Source organism: Lepidochelys kempii, chromosome 3, assembly GCF_965140265.1.
Source record: "Lepidochelys kempii isolate rLepKem1 chromosome 3, rLepKem1.hap2, whole genome shotgun sequence".
Classification (NCBI taxonomy): Eukaryota; Metazoa; Chordata; order Testudines; family Cheloniidae; genus Lepidochelys; species Lepidochelys kempii.
Window position 1 is genome coordinate 73,594,112 of NC_133258.1, and position 21,368 is coordinate 73,615,479.

A 21,368-nucleotide genomic window follows, 5' to 3' on the forward strand; every position below is an offset into this window, starting at 1 on the left:
CAACTACAGAGGAAGGATTATTTTCTGGAGGAGAGAAATATTGTTGTTTCAGAGGATCAAGATAAAAAGGTGAGAAAGATAAAAGAGAAAATAAGGAATTTTTCTTTTTAGTAGTTTTCCGATATTTAATCTTTTAAACATCAGGAAAATAGATTATTAAAAAATCCACACAAAAAGTTGTTCATTCATGCTGGGTTGAGTCACAATATTTTACTCATTCCCTACACAAAACTATTTCCTGTGCTACTGAATTATGAAACAAGATGATGCATGGTTGCAAAATAATTACCTATAATGGAGTAAGTGAGCTGCAGGCCTTCAGCGGGTCCTTTCTTCTGCAAATAAGGTTTTACATATTTTACCACGTCACCTAGATATTCCAAAGACTTTGTTACCATGGCAGATTTCTCAGCTACAGTCTGAAGGCCACTGTAAGTTACACCAACAGCCTGAGAACACAAAAAAAGTTAAATAGACCAGACTCTGTTGGATTTTGTTTGTTTTTGTTAAGTACTGTGCTGAAGCTTGGCTAAATACTTTTTTAAAAAAAGCACATTCAAGTTTTGGTTTTACATTGCACATTATAACTGTCCTGTAGAACCATGATAAGAGGTACAGTACCTTAATGAACTGGACAAGAGCATTCTTAGGGTCTTGCTTGAAGATTGAGTCATCAAAGTGTGCCTTTGAGAAGATGTTTTCTACTTCTGAGAGTTTAAAAACCAGCCTTGTCATTTCAGTCAGCTGCTCCACATAAACTTTCCCTGTTTGTTATAAAGGGAATATAACTGAGAATGCAGTATACTTTGCTAGTCAACTCCAGATATGGTTGAGTTTTCTATTTATCTGTTAACAAAATCATGAAGTCAAACACGATTCAAACGTGTTTAAAATATGAAGACTCCATAAGTTAAGGTTTCTTACTAGACAAAGGGCTTGTTTCTAAACTAGGCAAGTATCCAACACTGGGTGAGAGTAATGTGTATTAGGAGTAATCCAAGCCCTTCACTCTACCATTAGCCTTCCCAGAAATTTACAGAATATACATGAACAATATCTTTTAGAAGATTTGTTCTATGGATAATTAGAAGTGCAATATTCTAAATAAGACTGAATAAATATCATTCAGCACATAAGGATGAAGCAGCCAAGAAAGCAAAATATCCAATCTAAAATGGGAAAGAATTATTCATAATTGGATGTTTTTCTTTTTAGGGAGTTCACAGCATGATTCCTGGTTATTTACTTCAGATTTTCACATTTTTCAGAGCAGTTCTTCATGGAGGAAAAAATAGCTTGTCTCCTTGGGAGCAAGTTTTTGTTCTTTGCTTCCAAGGAAACAGCTCTTTTATCTTTGTTTGTGACAAATTTGTCATATATAGAACAGGCAAAACATCAAGAAATAGCACAAGCCATGTAAAGAAGTACATTTTGTAATTGGGTAAAAGTAAAGAAATACAAACAAAAATACATTTTGTAATTAGTTGAAAATATATGCCATTTTTGCTATATAGAATCGTTACAGCAATTCAAACACTAGGGAAACGTGAACACTTACCAACTGTTCGCTCAGCATCTGTCCTGGTCAACGTACCACTAGGCTGATCAATGTACATTTGTAAAATGCACCGAAACCAAGAACGTACTGACAAGGCTTCATAGGATGTATGTCCCATACCAGAAAAAGCTTCAGACAATGCACTGCACAAATATAGTGGTGGGGGGAAAGGAAATAAATAAAGAGCTGGAAAAAAGCCTCATTTTACTTTAGTTTTATAGAGAATGTTTTTAGCAACCCCATTTATAACTGTATACAAACATAACACAGAGAGAGGGCCAAACTTGGCATTCCTTTAAATACATGCAACCTACAGAATTTTGCCCAGAGTTTACAGATGCCCAGATACAGGTGATGTGCTAAATTCACTAGTGCCATATGTGGTGATGTAATTTACAGGTCAGATGTAAGACATAAAACTGATGCACAGAAAATCTGTACAGTTTGTTATTTTTCAATCCAGCAATGAGGGTCTCTCTCTACTTAGAAGCCTAGGGATGAGAGGTGATTTGTTTCGGCAAATAAGACTGTGACGAATCAAAAACAGTTAAGGAGAAAAACCCCACTAAGGTAATCTAGAGGTGTCACAAATGACTGTGAAGTGACTAACAAGGGAGTATAAAAGGAACTATCCTCCTCTACAAACACAAAGAGGGCCAGATTCTCCCCTACTTTACACCACAGCAAATCAGGACTAATTACATCAGAGCCAGTACAGCTATACTGGTGTACAGAAAAGTGTAAGAGAGAAGAAAAATCAGGTGCACTTTAACTGTCCATGGCAGCACACTTCCCAGATATTTCCAGCAGCCAAGTCCCACATAGACCCCCAATATCACTTGAAAGTATTCTGTCAGACCAAACATAATTTGAACATTGAATATATACTTTAAGTACTATGAAATTGGCACCATTTTACAATATTTAAATCTGTGATGCAATGTATACTCCTGGGAGAATTCTGCGCCAAAAATTTAAAATTCTGCAGCCTAAAATTAAAAACTCTGCACACAATATTTTTAAAAGTCTACAAAATTTTGCAAATTTTATTTGTCAAAGCAACACTGCATAATCACACCAGTTTCAATTATTTTGGTAATTTATGTCAAAACACCTGTCAGCAAATATGTCTGTAACAATACAGACATCCACAAAAATTCCCCCAGGAGTAGAGAGTTAAAGAAACCCCTATGCCAACCCAATTCCTGTTTCTCTGTCCCTTCCCAGCTCCCAGAACCCAGCCATTCTTCCCGAGCCCAGACGCTCACCCCTCCCTCCCAGAAACCAGCCGAGCCCCCCCAGCCCAGACACCAGCTCCCTCTTTTCCAGAACCCAGCCGTGCCCCCCCAGCCCAGACACCCATCCCCCTACCGCCTATGGATCCAGAAGGAGAAACAGCCTGTTGCTGGGTCCCAGCCAGGCTTGTGTAATGTCCAGCACACCACGGTCTCCTTCCCTCAGAGCATGCAGGGAACTGCAACTGCCAGGAACTCTCAGAAGGGGAGGGATAGCTCAGTGGTTTGAGCATTGGCCTGCTAAACCCAGGGTTGTGAGTTCAATCCTTGAGGGGGCCATTTAGGGATCTGGGGCAAAAACTGGGGATTGGCCCTGCTTTGAGCAGGGGGTTGGACTAGATGACCTCATGAGGTCCCTTCCAACCCTGATATTCTATGATTCACCAGGCAGTGTGAGCTGGGCTCTGCTGCCTCCAGCAGCCCCTAGTGGCACCCAGCAGCATTGCAGCCCTTTCTGTGGGGGAAAGGAAATTATGCACAAAAAACATTAATTTCTGAAAAATTCTGGATTGCACACTGGCGCAGATTTCCCCCAGAAGTACCTGTTGTGGAGGCAGACAGAGGGGGCATTGTGGCAACTCTATCGGAGGGTGAAGCAGATTCACCTGACTAATGAGCAGGTATCATGCCACGTAGGTGTTGGGTGAGTGGCTCGCTGACCAACTTCGCCAAGGAGCTCAGTCACACTAGTTGGTGCTGCGATGTTCACAGCCTCACAGACTTTTTTCATATATCTAAGGAGTGCCTGCTACTCGTCTGCCCAAGCAACATGTGCCTGTGTAATTGTGCTTAATTCCATCAGGAACTCCTAGCTGCAGGACAAAACATCTCCTCTGCATATGTCAATAGCACTGGGGAGAAGGTGCTGTGCCATCTGCAGTTACTACGAGACCAGTTGTCATATTTGCTTCAAGTTAAGGAAATTAACTGGGGGTGAGGGTGTGGAGAAGGACACCTTCGTATTCATTAGAGAGAGGGGACATGATAACAGTTTTCAAGTACATAAAAGGTTGTTACAAGGAGGAGGGAGAAAAATTGTTCTTCTTAACCTCTGAGGATAGGACAAGAAGCAATGGGCTTAAATTGCAGCAAGGGTGGTTTAAGTTGTACATTAGGAAAAACTCCTTAACTGTTAGGTGGTTAAGCACTGGAATAAACTGCCTAGGGAGGTTGTGGAATCTCCATCATGGAGATTTTTAAGAGCAGGTTAAACAAACACCTGTCAGGAATGGTCTAGATCAGAGTGGGCAAACTACAGCCCATGGGACTATCCTGCCCTGCCCTTGAGCTCCCGGCTGGGGAGGCTAGCCCCCGGCCCCTCCCCTGCTTTTCCCTCTGCCCCGCAACCTCAGTTCGCCGTGCCGCCAGCACTCTGGGCCAGAGCAGATACAGCTCAGAGCGGAGAGCGAAAGAGAGATGTGCTTCCCCTCAGAATGAAGGCTCTGATTCAGTGAGTGTTTATGTACATGCGTAACTTTATGCAGACCCATTTAAGCCAATGGAACTACCACACCCATACATTTAAGCATGTTCATTTCATGTTTGTAGGACTGGGGCAAAAATCTGTTAAATAAATTTTAGGATTCTACTCAACATGCTCATTCTTACGGTCTCAGACATTAGTACTGTGTGAAAACTAGTATGAGATTGCCAGATGAAAAGGTCCACAAGTCCAGTTTTATTATTTTGTATTTATTATTATTTTGGATGTTATTGATACTATACTGGACCCCTCCCTAAATATTTTTGTTATAACAGAAACCTAAATATTTAATTATTTCTCTGTTGCAATATCATAAAAAGTCCAGAGGAATATTAAGACAAGCTTAAAATCTCTAAGCATGAATGAAAGGGGATAAATAGATGTTGGAATTACCAAGTCATAACATTCAACATATTAAAATTCAGCTATGGGTGCTACTGCTTTACCTCTTAAATGGTAGGGATGGTAACAATAGTAAAAGGGGAGGGATAGTCAATATGCAACTAAATAAAGTACAATACTGTGTGGGTCAAAGCATTTCATTTAGTTGCAGTGTAATGGCCTTCAGAAGAGTATTGATACAGAGTTATTGTCTAGATCCCAGTTTTCCAATACCAATTAGCGATAACACTTTTTCCATTTGGAAAAAAAAGCGACTTGCTTCATGAAAGAAAAATTAACTTAGCAATTTAAATGTCTACCTGTCAACTTTCATTATCCAAAGCCATAAGAAAAAAGCTTTAGAAAATAAAGGAGGACAAAACCATAATAAATTCAAGGAATCTAGAACTTAGAGAATTGCAAAAGGTCTATAACAAAGAAAGTAGATCACTTGAAGGGAAGCACTGCTTTTTAAAATAACATTTTCTTTTAGACCAATGAACAAATGAGGGAACTTTGTGTGCTAGAAAGGATCCAAAAGAACAAGGAGTTTAAATTGTTCACCTGTTTTGTATTAGATGACTGAGATATCGTGATACCAGCTGGGGACACACCATATCGTCCCATCCAAACGATTGCATCATTGCTAAAACAGGCTGTGGCTGGAGATCTGATGGAGCTGTACAGGGCATGTCCAAAGCTAACAGAGTAAAACCTGATTTTCAACAGAGAAAAAGGAGGGGCAGAGTGTTAAGTTTCTCAAAATATTTAAAATATATTCCTGTTCTACTAACAGAGTCTGCTGTTAGTTGTTATTTAATACGTATGTTTCTGTCACTCCCACAGGCCACAATCATGATTGGGAACCCATCATGCGAGACATCGCTTAAATGCATATGAAGATGCAGTCCCTATCCTGAGGGGCTTACAATCCATGACAACACACAAGATCCAAAATTTGGCAGATTGATACAATCAAATACACACTGTTTAAAAATACATTTCCTTTTTCCTCCCCCTTTCATGCACGAGTACATTTTTTGTCCTATAACAATTTTTAAAACACTTTCTTCCTCCAGGAATGAACTTTGGAGGATTAAACTATATTTTGAAAGGTAAGGGATCTGTAGAATTGTTTCTTTCTATGTTTAGAATAAACCTTTTTAAAATGAGAGTTCCTTGGGGGCAGAGGGAGGGAGTGTAAACACTGCAATGATAAAGTTACTTTTGAACTGAACAATCCCACGTAGGCCAAGACAACATCTTCAGATCTAGAAATGAATACCTGCCACAGAATTTTTTTTTAGAGACGCAGAGTTGGTGAGGTAATATCTTTTATTGGACCAACTGCTGTTGGTGAGAGAGAAACTTTCAAGCTACAATTTAGATGTCACAATTTTTCTCTCACCAGCAGCAGCTGGTCCAATAAAAGATATTACCTCACCCATCTTGTGTCTCTAATATCCTGGAACCAACACAACTATTACAACACTGCATACAGAATTTTTTAATGAGACATAACCATGCTCTTTATACTGGTGGACCACCATGGAACCTACATCCAACACTAACAAAAAAAAATGATTCTCATAGCTCATTCTTTATGCTATGGATAACAAATACATTTCAAGGCAGGCAGGAGACATATCATGGAATGCTGATATGTTATTAGGGTAAATGAAATCGGCAACAGCAAAGGAGGTTTGGAAGACTGATCTTTATTTTTTGATAAAATGTAAGGTGCTCACCAGCTCCCAGCTTCCCAGAAACCGGCATATTAATAAATTAACAGCATACTTTGAACTACATGTATCCAGAAGCTGATTTTTGACTAGCTGAAGTACATAATAAGTCAATTCTCAGAAGCAATACAAATGCAGCTATTTGAATTAATGGAACAGGGCTAGGTCTGTGATCTTTCTACAAGTCCTCAGTAAGGGTCAGTGTGTAGTTTTGCCACCACAGAAATAGGCTAATGACCTTTTGTAAACCACAGTCAAAATATGGTGCTTAGTTCACCGTTTACCCCGGGGAAGGAAGTAATCATGCCAACCCTGAGAGGTACATACTTAGCACAGATTACTTTCCCCACCATGGTGGTTCAGCAATGTTTGCCAGTGCAGGGGGTAAAAGTTGGGAAACTGAGTCACAAGTCCACCCAATTTAGGCTTAATCAATTTTTGCTTTTATTTATACCATTTCAGAAAGAATTATTATCACTCAGTGTCTGGACATACATTTATGCCATCCAGATAACAACAGACAAGACAGAATTGGTAAACAGCCCAAGTTGCCACATTCTGGAACACTGGGAAGTTCCTCCACCTTCCACGATCGTTGTCGCCTCCTCTGATCCCTTGGTCTGGTCCTTCAGCCCTGTTCCTCAGTTTCTGGTCTGGTGTTTCTCCAGTGTGGGTCCATGTTTGCTTGGTCTTTTATACATTTCTACACTACAGAGTCCTTAATTTCATCCAATTGGCTTTTAGCACATCAACCTTATGGATTTTAGGTAACCAGTACATTACGCATGCGCAAGCTTCAGTTACCCAACTTAGGTATTTTTCCTGCTGGTTTTGCAGTTTCTGGGTGATGTTGTTTTGTGTCACCTTGCCCTGTGTCTTTTTTGTTTCTGTGTTTTTATTTATCATTACTTGTTTGTATATCTATTTCTTAGATCTCCCAACATAACATGTTGATTCTGTTCTATTGGCAATAACATTTTAAGCAGATTAGAAATTCTATGTAAAAGAAGAATTGGCAAAACCACACTCATGCCACCAAAACCTTGGCTTAAGAGATACCTTATCTGTACTCATTCTCTGCACAAAATTACAAGTCATTAAAATATAGCTATCAAAGCTTTTAATCTTACCATTAACTGTTCTTCATTTTATATTTCAATGTTACAAGTCAGTATTTGGATTCTTTAATGTCCACATATCTTCATTCAGAGCTCAGATTTATTTGTAATTCATTACAAAGAAACTTCATTAGAAATTTTCCTGTGAATGCATTTTTGAGGGGTGATTCCATTTTAGGGGCCTTGATATTTAGTTGTTTTAATGATACTCCAACACCAGTATACTCTGAGAGAGAGGGGAAGGGGGCAACATGGTTAAAACTGCCACTTCCTGTCCCTGGATGTCCACTCCCCACCCACTTGAATAGGAAGGGGAGTAGCAGTGCTGTGGAGGCTTCTGTCTCTCCCTTGTGTAGCAACCTTCAATGCAAGTAGCCCACGCAGTGGGGTAAGAAGTTGCATTCCTCCACATTGCTCCCCTATAACGGTGCATAACACAGATCACAATTGTATCTATATTCAGCACTCTAAGCAGATTCCTAATAGAGGTTGGTTCTTTCACTATTTCATTCAAATAGAAGGAGAATGGATCTTGCTTTGGTTTTGTATTGCCATTTTCTATAATGCCTCAGCGGTGGCATTACCCTTTCACAAGAGTCTCTCTCATTACCATTATCTCACTTAACTATTGCAGAACTGCTCCAGTTCAAGGGTCTCTTAGCATTTCTGTTACTGACCTAGTCCCTGAGAGCTTATAAACATAGTTCTTAATTCACATCATGAGGGGGAAAAAAAAAAAAAAGACTCCGTTTCGATCTGGCCTTTTCAGATTCAGTACATCCTCAGAGCTAGAGATCAGCCCCCTGTCAAACTGAAACATAGTATTATATTAACATTTCAGCAAAAATAATACTGCATCCAAATGCAGTGAGCCAGATCCTCAGCTGCCACAAATCAGCGTAGCTCCACCGAAGCCAAGGATCTGATCCAGCATTCTTACTATTCACTGACACACTATCCATCTGTCTGGATTCGGAGTGGTATTTGCAAGGTAAAATTCTAGCAACGTAACAGCTTCCAATACAAAATGACCGATCAGAACAGTCCAATGTAATGTCAGAATGCATCTGAAAGTAAAAATGCTACAAAAAGTGATAATGAAATTTACCTTTTAAAAAATATCTGCATAGATGTCAAAACATGATACCAAAATGTAAATTATGTTAAACCATTAGCATACTGAAAAAAACAAGATGAGAGAAAACTTTCATGTGAAGCTATAGAATAGATTTTAGGTATAATGTAATGAACCATAAATCATTATCCTTATTTAGATTACAGCAAACATTACAAATATAATTTAAGCTGTCAATGATGCAAAAAATCAAAGAGTCCTATAGATTCAAACCACTCCAGTATTATAGATCTGTATCCTACTGACAGAGCCAGCACTTCATTTTTTTTGTTGTCAAAATATTTAGCACCATTATCACAGAGCCTAGTCTCTACATTTGCGTAGATTTGAGCTACTAAACATGAGCAGGAATATGCCAAAACCTTAAAATGGAGAAAAGTTTGCATTCAGGGAAATAGCAAAGGAGGCAACAGAGAAAAGGAGCATCAGTGCTGACCTGCAGCTGTATCTGCAAGCTGTGGAGGAGGCAGTGTCTGTGATATCCTTTGGCTCTTCAAGAAGGGGAAAAAATTTCTCCAGAGAGCACTGGCAACAGCAAGGTGGTGCTCTTTAGCCACTAATGGAAGTTGTGTGTTTGGGCCCGTGTTCCCTAGCTGAGGTCCCTGGATCACACGTTCGTGCACACTCCTAGGGAGAAACAAAAACAACGTTAACATGCAATAAATGAAAAAAACAGATTCTTTCACAGTTTCTTTAAACTGTATAGTCTGAGAACTGAAGGATCATTTTGTGTAATTAAAACCTTTTTGCAAGACATTATGCATACCGGTTATTTGATGGATGAATGATGGCATATTAAGCACCATAAAGTTAATGTTAATTACTAATGTCAACCATTAATTATATGCTTTTTAATATGTCAGATCAAAATGAGAAACAGGTCACTTTAAAAAGAACGTTTGCATTTTGCAACTGCTGGCAAGACAAGTGAGTCTTGCTTACAATCCAAAGCCAGGCACTCTTTTTTTTAAAATTATCTGTAAGAGTGTAAGTGCATGGGTGTGTACAGAAAAACAGTAAATAATGAAAAATGCTTTTTCTTAATTGCAAGACTTAGTATTAAAGTTGACTTTTTAATTTGTGAAACCTCAGTAGATGCGTGGTTAGATAAGAGAAAAGATGCATGTTTTCCTGATGCATTGTAGACAATTCGGTTTGACAGTAGGGCCACAGCTTTCTTAGTACAGTAAGGACAAAAGTTACCACTACCACACAACTCCCATCTCTTCGTGAGACAATGTGGCATAAATTCAATAATGCACTCAATTTTCTTTGATTATTCTTCTAGTACCATTCCTGCTACTTAATCTAATTTGGAAGTTGTGACTTTCTAGAGGTTTAATAGAGATATGTCTGCAGGGAATCAATGTTCTCAGAGAAATGGGGGTGGGGGGGAGCATTAATACATTTGTCTGGTAGACTAGGATAGGAGGCATTACTGCAACGGGCTGATCAACTAAATAACATGCTTATTAAAAACAATCTGCAGGAACACACTGTCATTCCTGTTCCTATTTATCTTCTGGTCAACTCAATTGAGATTGTGCATTAAAGCACAGGCAGCATTATTACATTTGCTTTATTAAATTCTATAAACAGCACTGTAAAGTCAGAGTCAAGATATTTAGAAGATAATAGCATAGAGTGAAGGCAGTGAGACTTGCTTTAACGCTAATGTTTGTAGATTATACCATAAGAAAAAAAACATGAGATAGTCACACGAGCAAATGTTTCACAACACTCCTTTCTCTGCCTTCCTAGGTATTTATTCTATGCTCATCCTAATAAATAAAGTTCCCCCCTGGAGAATGTGAAAGAATTATAAAAGAATTACACAACTCATGACACTCATTAGGACATCTGGACTGGAATAATTTTAAATAAAGAGCGGACAGGCAGCAAGGCCTACTCTTAGCCCTGGTCTACACTAGGAGTTGAGGTCGAATTTAGCAGCGTTAAATCGATTTAGCTCTGCACCCGTCCACACAAAGCTCTTTTTTCGACTTAAAGGGCTCTTAAAACCGATTTCTTTACTCCACCCCTGACGAGGGGATTAGCGCTGAAATTGGCCTTGCTGGGTCGAAATTGGGGTACTGGGGATGCAATTCGACAGTATTAGCATCCGGGAGCTATCCCAGAGGGCTCCATTGTGACCGCTCTGGACAGCACTCTCAACTCAGATGCACTGACCAGGTAGACAGGAAAAGGCCCGAGAACTTTTGAATCTCATTTCCTGTTTGGCCAGCATGGCAAGCTGCAGGTGACTGCAGAGCTCATCAGCAGAGGTGACCATGATGGAGTCCCAGAATCGCAAAAGAGCTCCAGCACGGACCAAACGGGAGGTACGGGATCTGATCGCTGTATGGGGAGAGGAATCCGTGCTATCAGAACTCCGTTCCAGTTTTCAAAATGCCAAAACATTTGTCAAAATCTCCCAGGGCATGAAGGACAGAGAGCATAACAGGGACCCGAAGCAGGTGCCTCTTCCTGCTGGGCTGTTTGCCTGTGGCTGAACAGAAATGTTCCCCGCTGTTAGCCATGGGGAGGGGTTAGCCACGTGGTGGGGGGAGGCAGAACGCGACCTTGTAATGAAAGCACATGTGCTATGTATGTAATGTTAACAGCAAGGTTTACCGAGAAAGAGTGTACCCATTGTTCTATAAAATGTGTCTTTTTAAATACCACTGTCCTTTTTTATTTCTCCACCAGCTGCATGTGTTTCAAGGATCTTCTCCTTCCCAGAGGCTAGCAAAGATTAGAAAGTGAAAAAAACGCACTCGCGATGAAATGTTCTCTGAGCTCATGCTGTCCTCCCACACTGACAGAGCACAGACGAATGTGTGGAGGCAGACAATGTCAGAGTGCAGGAAAGCACAAAATGACCGGGAGGAGAGGTGGCGGGCTGAAGAGAGGGCTGAAGCTGAAAGGTGGCAGCAGCGTGATGAGAGGGGGCAGGATTCAATGCTGAGGCTGCTGGAGGATCAAACCAATATACTCCAGTGTATGGTTGAGCTGCAGGAAAGGCAGCAGCACAGACCGCCGCTACAGCCCCTGTGTAACCAACCGCCTTCCTCCCCAAGTTCCATAGTCTCCTCACCCAGATGCCCAAGAACGTGGTGGGGGGCCTCTGGCCACCCAGCCACTCCACCCCAGAGGATTGCCCAAGAAACAGAACGCTGGCATTCAATAAGTTTTAAAGTGCTGGGTGGCCTTGTCCTTCCCTCCTCCACCAACTCACCTGGTGCTTCCCTCCTCCAGCACCCCTCCCGGGCTACCTTGGCAGTTATCCCCCTACCTATGTGATGAATTAATAAAGAATACATGACTGTGAAGCAACAATGACTTTATTGCCTCTGCAAGCGGTGATTGAAGGGAGGCGGGGAGGGTGGTTAGCTTATAGGGAAGTAGAGTGAACCAAGGGTGGGAGGGGTTTATCAAGGAGAAACAAACAGAACTTTCACACCGTAGCCTGGCCAGTCATGAAACTGGTTTTCAAAGCTTCTCTGATGCGCACCATGCCCTCCTGTGCTCTTCTAACAGCCCTGGTGTCTGGCTGCATGTAACCAGCTGTCAGGCGATTTCCTCAACCTCCCACCCCGCCATAAACATCTCCCCCTTACTCTCACGGATATTGTGGTGCGCACAGCAAGCAGTAATAACAGTGGGAATATTGGTTTTGGTGAGGTCTAACCCAGCCAGTAAACTGCGCCAGCACGCTTTTAAACATCCAAATGCACATTCTACCACCATTCTCCACTTGCTCAGCCTGTAGTTGAACAGCTCCTAACTACTGTCCGGGGTGCCTGTGTACGGCTTCATGAGCCATGACATTAAGGGATAGGCTGGGTCCCCAAGGATAACTATAGGCATTTCAACATGCCCAATGGTTATTTTCTGGTCTGGGAAGTAAGTTCCTTTTTGCAGCTTTTGAAACAGACCAGAGTTCCTAAAGATGCGAGCGTCATGTACCCTTCTCGGCCATCCCACGTTGATGTTGGTGAAACGTCCCTTGTAATCCATCAGTGCTTGCAGCACTATCGAAAAGTACCCCTTGCGGTTTATGTACTCGCCGGTTTGGTGCTCCGGTGCCAAGATAGGGATGTGGGTTCCATCTATGGCCCCACCACAGTTAGGGAATCCCATTACAGCAAAGCCATCCACTATGACCTGCACATTTCCCAGGGTCACTACCCTTGATATCAGCAGATCTTTGATTGCGTTGGCTACTTGCATCACAGCAGCCCCCACAGTAGATTTGCCCACTCCAAATTGATTCCCGACTGACCGGTAGCTGTCTGGCATTGCAAGCTTCCAGAGGGCTATTGCCACTTGCTTCTCAACTGTGAGGGCTGCTCTCATCTTGGTTTTCTGGCACTTCAGGTAGGGGAAAGCAAGTCAAAGTTCCATGAAAGTGTCCTTATGCATGCAAAAGTTTCGCAGCCACTGGGAATCGTCCCAGACCTGCAAGACTATGCGGTCCCACCAGTCTGTGCTTGTTTCCCGGGCCCAGAATCGGCGTTCCACCACATGAACCTGCCCCATTAGCACTATGATGCCCTCATTGCCAGGGCCCATGCTTTGAGAGAAGTCTGTATCCATGTCCTGATCACTCTCGTCACCGTGCTGACGTCGCCTACTCGCCCGGTTTCGATTTGGCAGATGCTGGTGCTGCATATATTGCTGGATAATGTGTGTGGTCTTTAATGTGCTCCTCATTGCCAAAGTGATCTGAGCAGGCTCCATGCTTGCCGTGGTATGGCGTCTGCATGGAAAAAAGGCGCGGAATGATTGTCTGCCATTGCTCTGACGGAGGGAGGGGAGACTGACGACATGGCTTACAGGGTTGGCTTACAGGGAATTAAAATCAACAAAGGGGGTGGCTTTACATCAAGGAGAAACAAAAACAACTGTCACACAGAATAGCCCCCTCAAGGATTGAACTCAAAAGCCTGGGTTTAGCAGGCCAATGGTCAACCCACTGAGCTATCCCTCCCCCTGGTATTCCAGGCAGGACTGAATCTCCATTAAACTTTTCAAGGTGCCCCTGACAGACCTCACCAAAATGATTGTCGGCCGTTGATTTCACAGAGGGAGGAAGAGAGGGGGGAGCAAATGAATATAAAACAAATCTGGTGTATTTCTTGTTTTGATCCACTCCATCTATCTTTTACATCTTTGGCTGGCAGCAGACAGTGCAGTAGGACTGCTAGCCATACTCATCTCCTGGCTGCTCGGCAGAAGACAGTGAAATAGGACTGCCAGCCATCCTCATCTCTTGCCTACTCGCCATAAAATGGTGCAATAGGACTACTAGCCATCCTCATCTCCTGGCTGCTCGCCAGAAGACGGTGCAATACGACTGCTGGCAGGACTAAAGAGAATGACCTGGTCGAGTCACTCGTATTTTAGTCCCTGCGCCCAGGTCTGCCCAGGCGCTCCTGACAGACCTTACCGAGGCGGCACCTCGGACATGAGGAGGATGGTTTTCAGGCCTATTGCACTGTCTGCTGCCACAAGGCAATGAGCTGCTGCTGTGTAGCAATGCAGTACCGCATCTGCCAGCACCCAGGAGACGTACGGTGACAGTGAGCTGAGCGGGCTCCATGCTTGCCATGGTATGGCGTCTGCACAGGTAACTCAGGAAAAAAGGCACAAAATGATTGTCTGCCGTTGCTTTCATGGGGGGAGGGAGGGCCTGATGACATGTACCCAGAACCACCCGCGACAATGTTTTTGCCCCATTAGGCATTGGGATCTCAACCCAGAATTCCAATGGGCGGCGGAGACTGCGGGAACTGTGGGATAGCTACCCACAGTGCAACGCTCCAGAAGTCGACACTAGCCTCGGTACTGTGGAAGCACTCCGCCGAGTTAATGCACTGAATGCACTTAGAGCATTTTGTGTGGGGACACACACACTCGAATATATAAAAACGATTTCTAAAAAACCGACTGCTATACATTCGACCTTATTCCGTAGTGTAGACATACCCTTAGGATGGTTGGTATTAGAAGTGTGTTTCATTGTACCAAATTAGTATCCAAAAAATTCTCCCAAACGGATCATTTTAAAAATAAAGCATACTGGCTGTCAAAGGTAACAGATACCTTATGGCTATCCACAGGCAGCTATTAGTTTCAATGGGATACACACAGGGAATTTAGTACCACTACTTTTTGACTGGTTACAGTTAACACACATAATATAGGTTGCGTAATGTAGTATAAGGCATCAAATATTTTGTTGAAAGGGCCATGGTCCAAACACAAGTGGGAACCAGAAATCCCTGACTTCTAAGATTACCTCTAGCATTTATTCCCTCTGTGGCCTTAGATAAGTAATTTAACCTTTGTGAACTTCAGTATCCGATCCAGGGAATTGGGGTGGTAATATTTATCTCCACTTTCATAGGATGTTGCGAAGACTAATCAATGCTTGTAAAAAACACGTAGAAGATGAAAATTCTGTTCAGTGTAACAGTTGAGTAATCCATTTGAAGAAACAAATAATCTCCAAGTTAACATGCATAAAAAGGTGCTTCTTTGGGATTTTCTCTGACACACACAACAGGTACAGCAACAACAACAGAAATACAAGTTCAAAAAAACAGGTATGTAACAATTTGGGCTTATAACAATATGGTTGAGTTAACTCTGAGCAGAAAAAGGGCTAACAGACGGAGTTAAAAAAATAAAAGGAATTAATGGCTCAAAAAATCTGAATGGTTCTGTTTGTTTTAATAAAGGGAGGGAGAATTCCTTTTAATACAGCAAGTAAAATTACAAAGGACCAAATTCTATCTTTACTCACATCTGTACAAACCTACTGATTGGTCCAAAATCCTTCTCCTCTCCTCCAAATTGCCTCTCCAAAGAAAGACTGTTTACATTTCCTTTAGCCATCTATGCCTAGTGGAAGGATATTCAGACTTCCAAAGTAAGGTAACATATCGCTGAGCCAGGAGAAGGGCAACATGCACAAATATGTGTTTATGTTTATTCATAGTGACCTAAACAAACACTTGCAATGAGGTAAATGCTTAGAGTCAATGGGGCCTCAATCTGTGCTAGAGAAGGGGTTCTCAAACTGGGGGTCGGGACCCCTCACAGGCTCACGAGGTTATTACATGGGGGAGCACAATTTGTCAACTTCCACCCCAAGCCCTGCTTTGCCTCCAGCATTTATAATGGTGTTAAATATATAAAAAAGTGTTTTTAATTTGTAAGGAGGGCTCGCACTCAGAGGCTTGCTATGTGAAAGGGGTCACCAGTACAAAAGTTTGAGAACCACTGTGCTAGAGTCAAAGTTCAGTCAGCCACTTCCACCAATAAACAAACCCTTTATTGCAATAACAATATTGATAAATACAGCCATGCTTTTCGCTTAGCAGTCTCGACAAATGTGCCCACTAGAAACCTGCTCCACTACTGAGATCATATACTTTCTGTTTTCGCTAAAACAAGGTGTTTTTCTGTTTACTAACAGACAAAATAAAATTTGGCTTCATAAAAGCCAGGAACATTTGTTACTCCTGTCCGCAGCCTGGAGGTTGTGCTGGATAATCATATAGCAGCAGTGTTCAGGAACACTCTGTACTGTTTGTACCTGGACAGAGATTGCAGCCATTTCTTTCAGGTGTGGCCCTTGCCACCAGGATCTGTGCCTTTGTCCCCTCCAGACTTAGGGCTATACTTTGGGTCAATCCAGAAATTTAAACAGCTGCAGAATGCCACAGATTGCCTATTAAATGGAGGTGCATGTCACCAGCGCACCATGATCTGCTGTAGCTGCCTACTAGCTTCTAGACTGAATGTAGTGTTTATTTTGATCTACAAAGGCTTGGGACCCTGCAACTTGAGAGGCTGCCTCTCTCCACCTGCCATACTGTCTGGATGTGATCAGCAGAGGCATTTGTGCTGTATCCCTCTTGATTTAAAAGAAATGGGACCAGTGATAGAGCACTCTTTGTGAGAGGTCCTCAGCTCTGAAATAGGCTCCCTCCTGCAAGCCCCAGGCTTGCAATAGTCTAAATCCAGTAAGAGAAATGAGAAATTTTAGGAAGAAAAATAATCATTCACGTTCACAGGAATGCTAAGGAGACATTTAACAGCTGAGTAAAGGTTTATACAGTAGTTTTAAATGACCTAAAGTCAATACATCCTTACAAACAAATATTAAAACCACCCCGGCCTGTACCTGGCTTCCACTGGGGAAGATCAATGATCTAGGACTAGGTATTGAGATATGTTAAAGGTAACAACCTGGTTAATCTTGTATTGGGGACACGCTTACCTGAGGAAGAAACAGAAGATCTGGCTGCAAAACTAGCACTTTCCTCCAGGATCCATGTAGAGACAAGGGAAACTAGGGAGCTCAACTCTATCTACACATGCCTTGTTCCTCTGCATGATACGTAGCCCTCTCTGCTCTTTCAGTACTGTAACAGAGCCATAGGAACCATGCTGACGGGGACCCAAATCCCCTCAAATAGGGAGAGGCATACAGCATTGGAGGTGGGGAAGGTGGTTTAGATATTGCTGACAAGGTCAGCATGAACATACGAACATCCTGCAGGGTTGGAGAAAAGAAACCACCATTCTCCGTGGCTCCTCCACCACACGGATCCTGCTTTCTGTGTGTGGGCAGCACTACCTATGTTCTGCACTCTCCGCTCAAGGCCTACTGATGCGCTTACAGAAGCAGAGTGTAAAATACATTCCATAATCTGAATGAAATCCAGGAAATGTTGCTCAAAAACTGCCCTGTAACTTTTTTATGTTGAGGGGTTTAAAAAAAAAAAAAAGGCAGAACCAGCATCCTTGGACAAAACTAGAAAGACTGGGTTGAGAGACATCTGTATTTCTAAGGTAATAAATGGCCTCGATGCTTAGAATTTCAAATACTAATATCAGTTCTTTCAAAAAAGGCCAGAAGCAGTCAAATGAAACAAAGCATCACTATAGAAAGACTGACAGCTTTGTATAGATAATAATAGAGGTCTTGTGTCCTATGAGGCACAGTAGGCCTAAATAATGAAGCACTCCCCCATCTCCTGCTCCAAATCTTCTTCCCCTCAGTGCCCCCAGTACAGAATAATCACTACAGTATCTCTTATTCAGTCATTTTGATAGCAAAATCAATATATTTTATATTGGTCCAAATCTTTGGTTTTCAATACCAGTATTGACAAATAACTGCATCACAGAAGTTGTTGGAGGAAAGCTGAGACTTTATGAGAGGGGTAGGGGGGGCAGTTTAGTCTTTTGATACCTGGACTCAGAAAACTGGGGGAGCTGGTTCTGAATTTTTGGCTCCTGGGTGAATTGAGGAGATCCCCTTTACACTGCCCCTTTTGGGCAGGGACAGAGGGGACTTCAAATCTGGAAGTGTCGGGGGAGGGCAGCTATTAGGTTTTCTCCTCTGCACCCTGCCAGAAAATCTGACACTACATCAACAACGATGGAAAAGAGTATTACTCTGATGTTTCCGCTAAATGACTAGGAGTGAAATATTTGTTGAAGTTGGCATCATTTAAAGTAGTATCCTTGAGCATCAGTGTTAACAATCCATTGATATGGATGAAGCAAGTGCCTTAAAAAAAAAGAAAATGTAGATTCTGGAGTACAATTACATGGCAAATTCAAAACAAAGGGCAATCATTCAACAATTTATGCAGCCACAAAAATCTTGGCTGCATAATCATATTATATACACAACACTTTGATAACAATGCACTTGAAGCTTCTAAGGTATTGCATTTATCACAAGAGCAAAATTCTAAGATCTTTGTTATAAGGGATAGTCTATAAATTCCATTCAGTGAGATAATGGGTCTGATCACTGAACAGTATTTTACCTTTTTCAAACATTACAAACATCAACGCTCCTATGCACTTTTTTCTTTAAGAATTGTTGTTTCTTACAAAGCTTGGATCATGAACAAGTCTTCTACAGAAGTCACAAAAGTTCCTTATTTTTGACAGAATGATTCAAGTCTTCTTCAGTGGCTATGTTTTCATTCAGCATACAACAAAGACAAATATTTTCAAACAAATACGCCCTCCACTGGACTCTGAAATGACCTCTAAAATCATCTACATCTTTTGTTATAGTGCTCATGCTTGTCTTGGATTTTTTCCCTAAAAAAATAAAAATAAAATAAAGACAACCAACCCCTTCAGCGATTACTCCTGGTGGAATTCTGGGCCAAAAAAATTAAAAATTTTGCAACAAAATAAAAATGGTGCGCACAATACTTTAAAATTCTGCAAAGTGTTGCATATTTTATGTGTCAAAATAACACAATGTAATCACACCAGTTTCAATTATTTTTGGTCATTTATTGCAAAATACCTGTCAGCAAGTATGTAACAGTGAGGCCTCATCTGGAGTACTATGTCCAGTTTTGGGCCCCACATTACAAGAAGGATGTGGATAAATTGGAGAGAGTCCAGCGAAGGGCAACAAAAATGATTAGGGGTCTAGAACACATGACTTATGAGGAGCGGCTGAGGGAGCTGGGATTGTTTAGCCTGCAGAAGAGAAGAATGAGGGGGGATTTGATAGCTGCTTTCAACTACCTGAAAGGAGGCTCCAAAGAGGATGGCTCTAGACTGTTCTCAATGGTAGCAGATGACAGAACGAGGAGTAATGGTCTCAAGTTGCAGTGGGGGAGGTTTAGATTGGATATTAGGAAAAACTTTTTCACTAAGAGGGTGGTGAAACACTGGAATGCGTTACCTAGGGAGGTGGTAGAATCTCCTTCCTTAGAGGTTTTTAAGGTCAGGCTTGACAAAGCCCTGGCTGGGATGATTTAACTGGGAATTGGTCCTGCTTCGAGCAGGGGGTTGGACTAGATGACCTTCTGGGGTCCCTTCCAACCCTGATATTCTAGGATTCTATGATTCTATATTCTAACAATTCAGACAACAAAAAAGATCTAGGAATGTTTTTTAACAAATAGATTCCTTACGAGGCATATTAATACAGAACTCTGAGTAATAATAATTCATTTAAACTACAATACAGAACCGTATTTCCTGCACCCCTCAGAAGCAGTGCAAAGGCTTGGGGGAGTCAGGGGTAATGGAGGAACTGAGGGAGAAGGAAGTAAATTGCTGGGAATGAGCCTGGGTGTGAACCTGGAGGGTTGTTGGGTATGGGTGGGAAAAGTATGGAACAGGTTTTTTTTGCAGGGGCGGGGAGGGATTGTTAGGGAGCTTCCACCATGCAGACCTTGGCTGACCCCTAGCCTCTCCCATTCAGTCAGGCACATCTGCCTCTGTCCCCATATGTCTCTGTGCCCTCACCCAGCCACTCCCTTGTCCCTGTATCCCCTCCCCTCCGTTCCCATGTGTTTCTGTGCCGGGGAATGCTGGAACAATTTTTATAGTGGGGGTACTGAGAGCCATTGATTCAAACTGTAACCTTGTGTATAATAGAAACTACTTCAAGCAAGGGGGTGCGGTAGCACCCCCAGCACACCAAGTTCCCAGCATCTAGGTCTGTGCCCCCACCCAGCCACTCCCCTGTCTCTATGTAACTCTGCACCTCCTACCCCGTCCCCATGTGTCTTTGCACCTCCCTCCCCTGTGGCCCTGTGCCTCCACTCTCTTTCAGCTCCTGCCCCAGCTTGTCCTCCACTACTAGCCCTTATGAGTCCCTGTCTGACCCCCCAGCACCCTACGCTGTCTATCTCCCCATAGCTCCTGTCTCCTGACCTGGCCACAGGTGCTCTGAAGAAGGCAGGCTCTCTCTTCCTTAGCTGGCCATGAGCTGCAGCTTTGTTCTACTGCCACAGCGCCCGCGGGTAGGCAAAAGGTAGAATTGCAGAAGTTATTTTCTGCTGGGAGCTGCTGCTGTTCTTGCACCACAGCACCCTCTGGTAAGCAAAAGGCGGAACTGCAGCAACATTTTGGCGGAAGCTTTTTTTTTTGTGCAAAAAATTAGAAAACTGAGGGGCTCATTAATTATGCACATGTGCAGTAGCGCAGAATTCCCCCAGAAGTAAGAGACAGAAATTCAAGTCTTCATAGCTGCTCTGCAAGCTGTATACCTTTAACTTTCAGTAGGAAGAAGGTCTTAATCAAGCATAAAAACCAAAAATGGTATTCAGGAAGCTTTTGGATTCTCCATCCCACCTGGGCACCAATACCATTGGTTATACAGACGATACCTAGAAATTTAGGCATGCCTATTCCTTAAGCACAAAAAATTCCTTGCACATGCAGAGCACACCCCCTTTGAAATTCACTTGAGCATGGAAGGCTAATATAGGCATCTAGCTAATTGACTATCAGATCAGTTAGACACGACAGGTATAGAAAATTCCACTATGGATCCCAGACTCAACCCTCTTTTTGAGCAGGTTGTCTGATACTTGTGTTGAGTGGCAAAGATGTCTATAGTGCGATTGTTCCAGATCAGGAAGATGTCTGCAAGTATCCTGCTCATTGTTCAAGAGAAAATGCCTGAAGAGATTGTCCACTTGTGTGTTCTGCAGTCCAGGTAAGTGTACTGCCACTAGGTATATTCAATGGATGATGTGCCAGTTCCAGAGTTTGACTGCTTCCTGGAAAAGTAAGGAGGACCTTATCTCACCTTGTTTATTGATGTAAAACATGGTGGTTGTGTTGTCAGCCATTATTTGGACCAA

General features: G+C 42.3%; 2 protein-coding genes across 4 annotated transcripts in view; one reads left to right on the forward strand and one right to left on the reverse strand.

Annotated features, from left to right (window-relative positions):
- Window positions 1–12,028, forward strand: part of KLHL32 (kelch like family member 32) — a 247,313-nt gene extending 235,285 nt beyond the window's left edge. The window contains exons 15-17 of one of the 2 annotated variants that reach the window (XR_012158000.1): window positions 5,564–5,832; window positions 6,922–7,226; window positions 11,422–12,028. The gene's annotated coding sequence lies outside the window, so the exon portion shown is untranslated. Of the gene's footprint in view, window positions 1–5,563; window positions 5,833–6,921; window positions 7,564–11,421 lie in introns of those variants that run through there. The other variant, XR_012157999.1, reaches the window with a different exon arrangement.
- Window positions 1–21,368, reverse strand: part of MMS22L (MMS22 like, DNA repair protein) — a 151,157-nt gene that overhangs the window by 25,047 nt on the left and 104,742 nt on the right. For both annotated transcript variants that reach the window (XM_073336800.1, XM_073336801.1), the window contains exons 15-19: window positions 9,149–9,339; window positions 5,282–5,432; window positions 1,559–1,701; window positions 622–764; window positions 290–449 (exon numbers count right to left, since the gene is read on the reverse strand). In XM_073336800.1, the coding sequence (XP_073192901.1) occupies window positions 290–449; window positions 622–764; window positions 1,559–1,701; window positions 5,282–5,432; window positions 9,149–9,339 (788 nt within the window). The remainder of the gene's footprint in view (window positions 1–289; window positions 450–621; window positions 765–1,558; window positions 1,702–5,281; window positions 5,433–9,148; window positions 9,340–21,368) is intronic.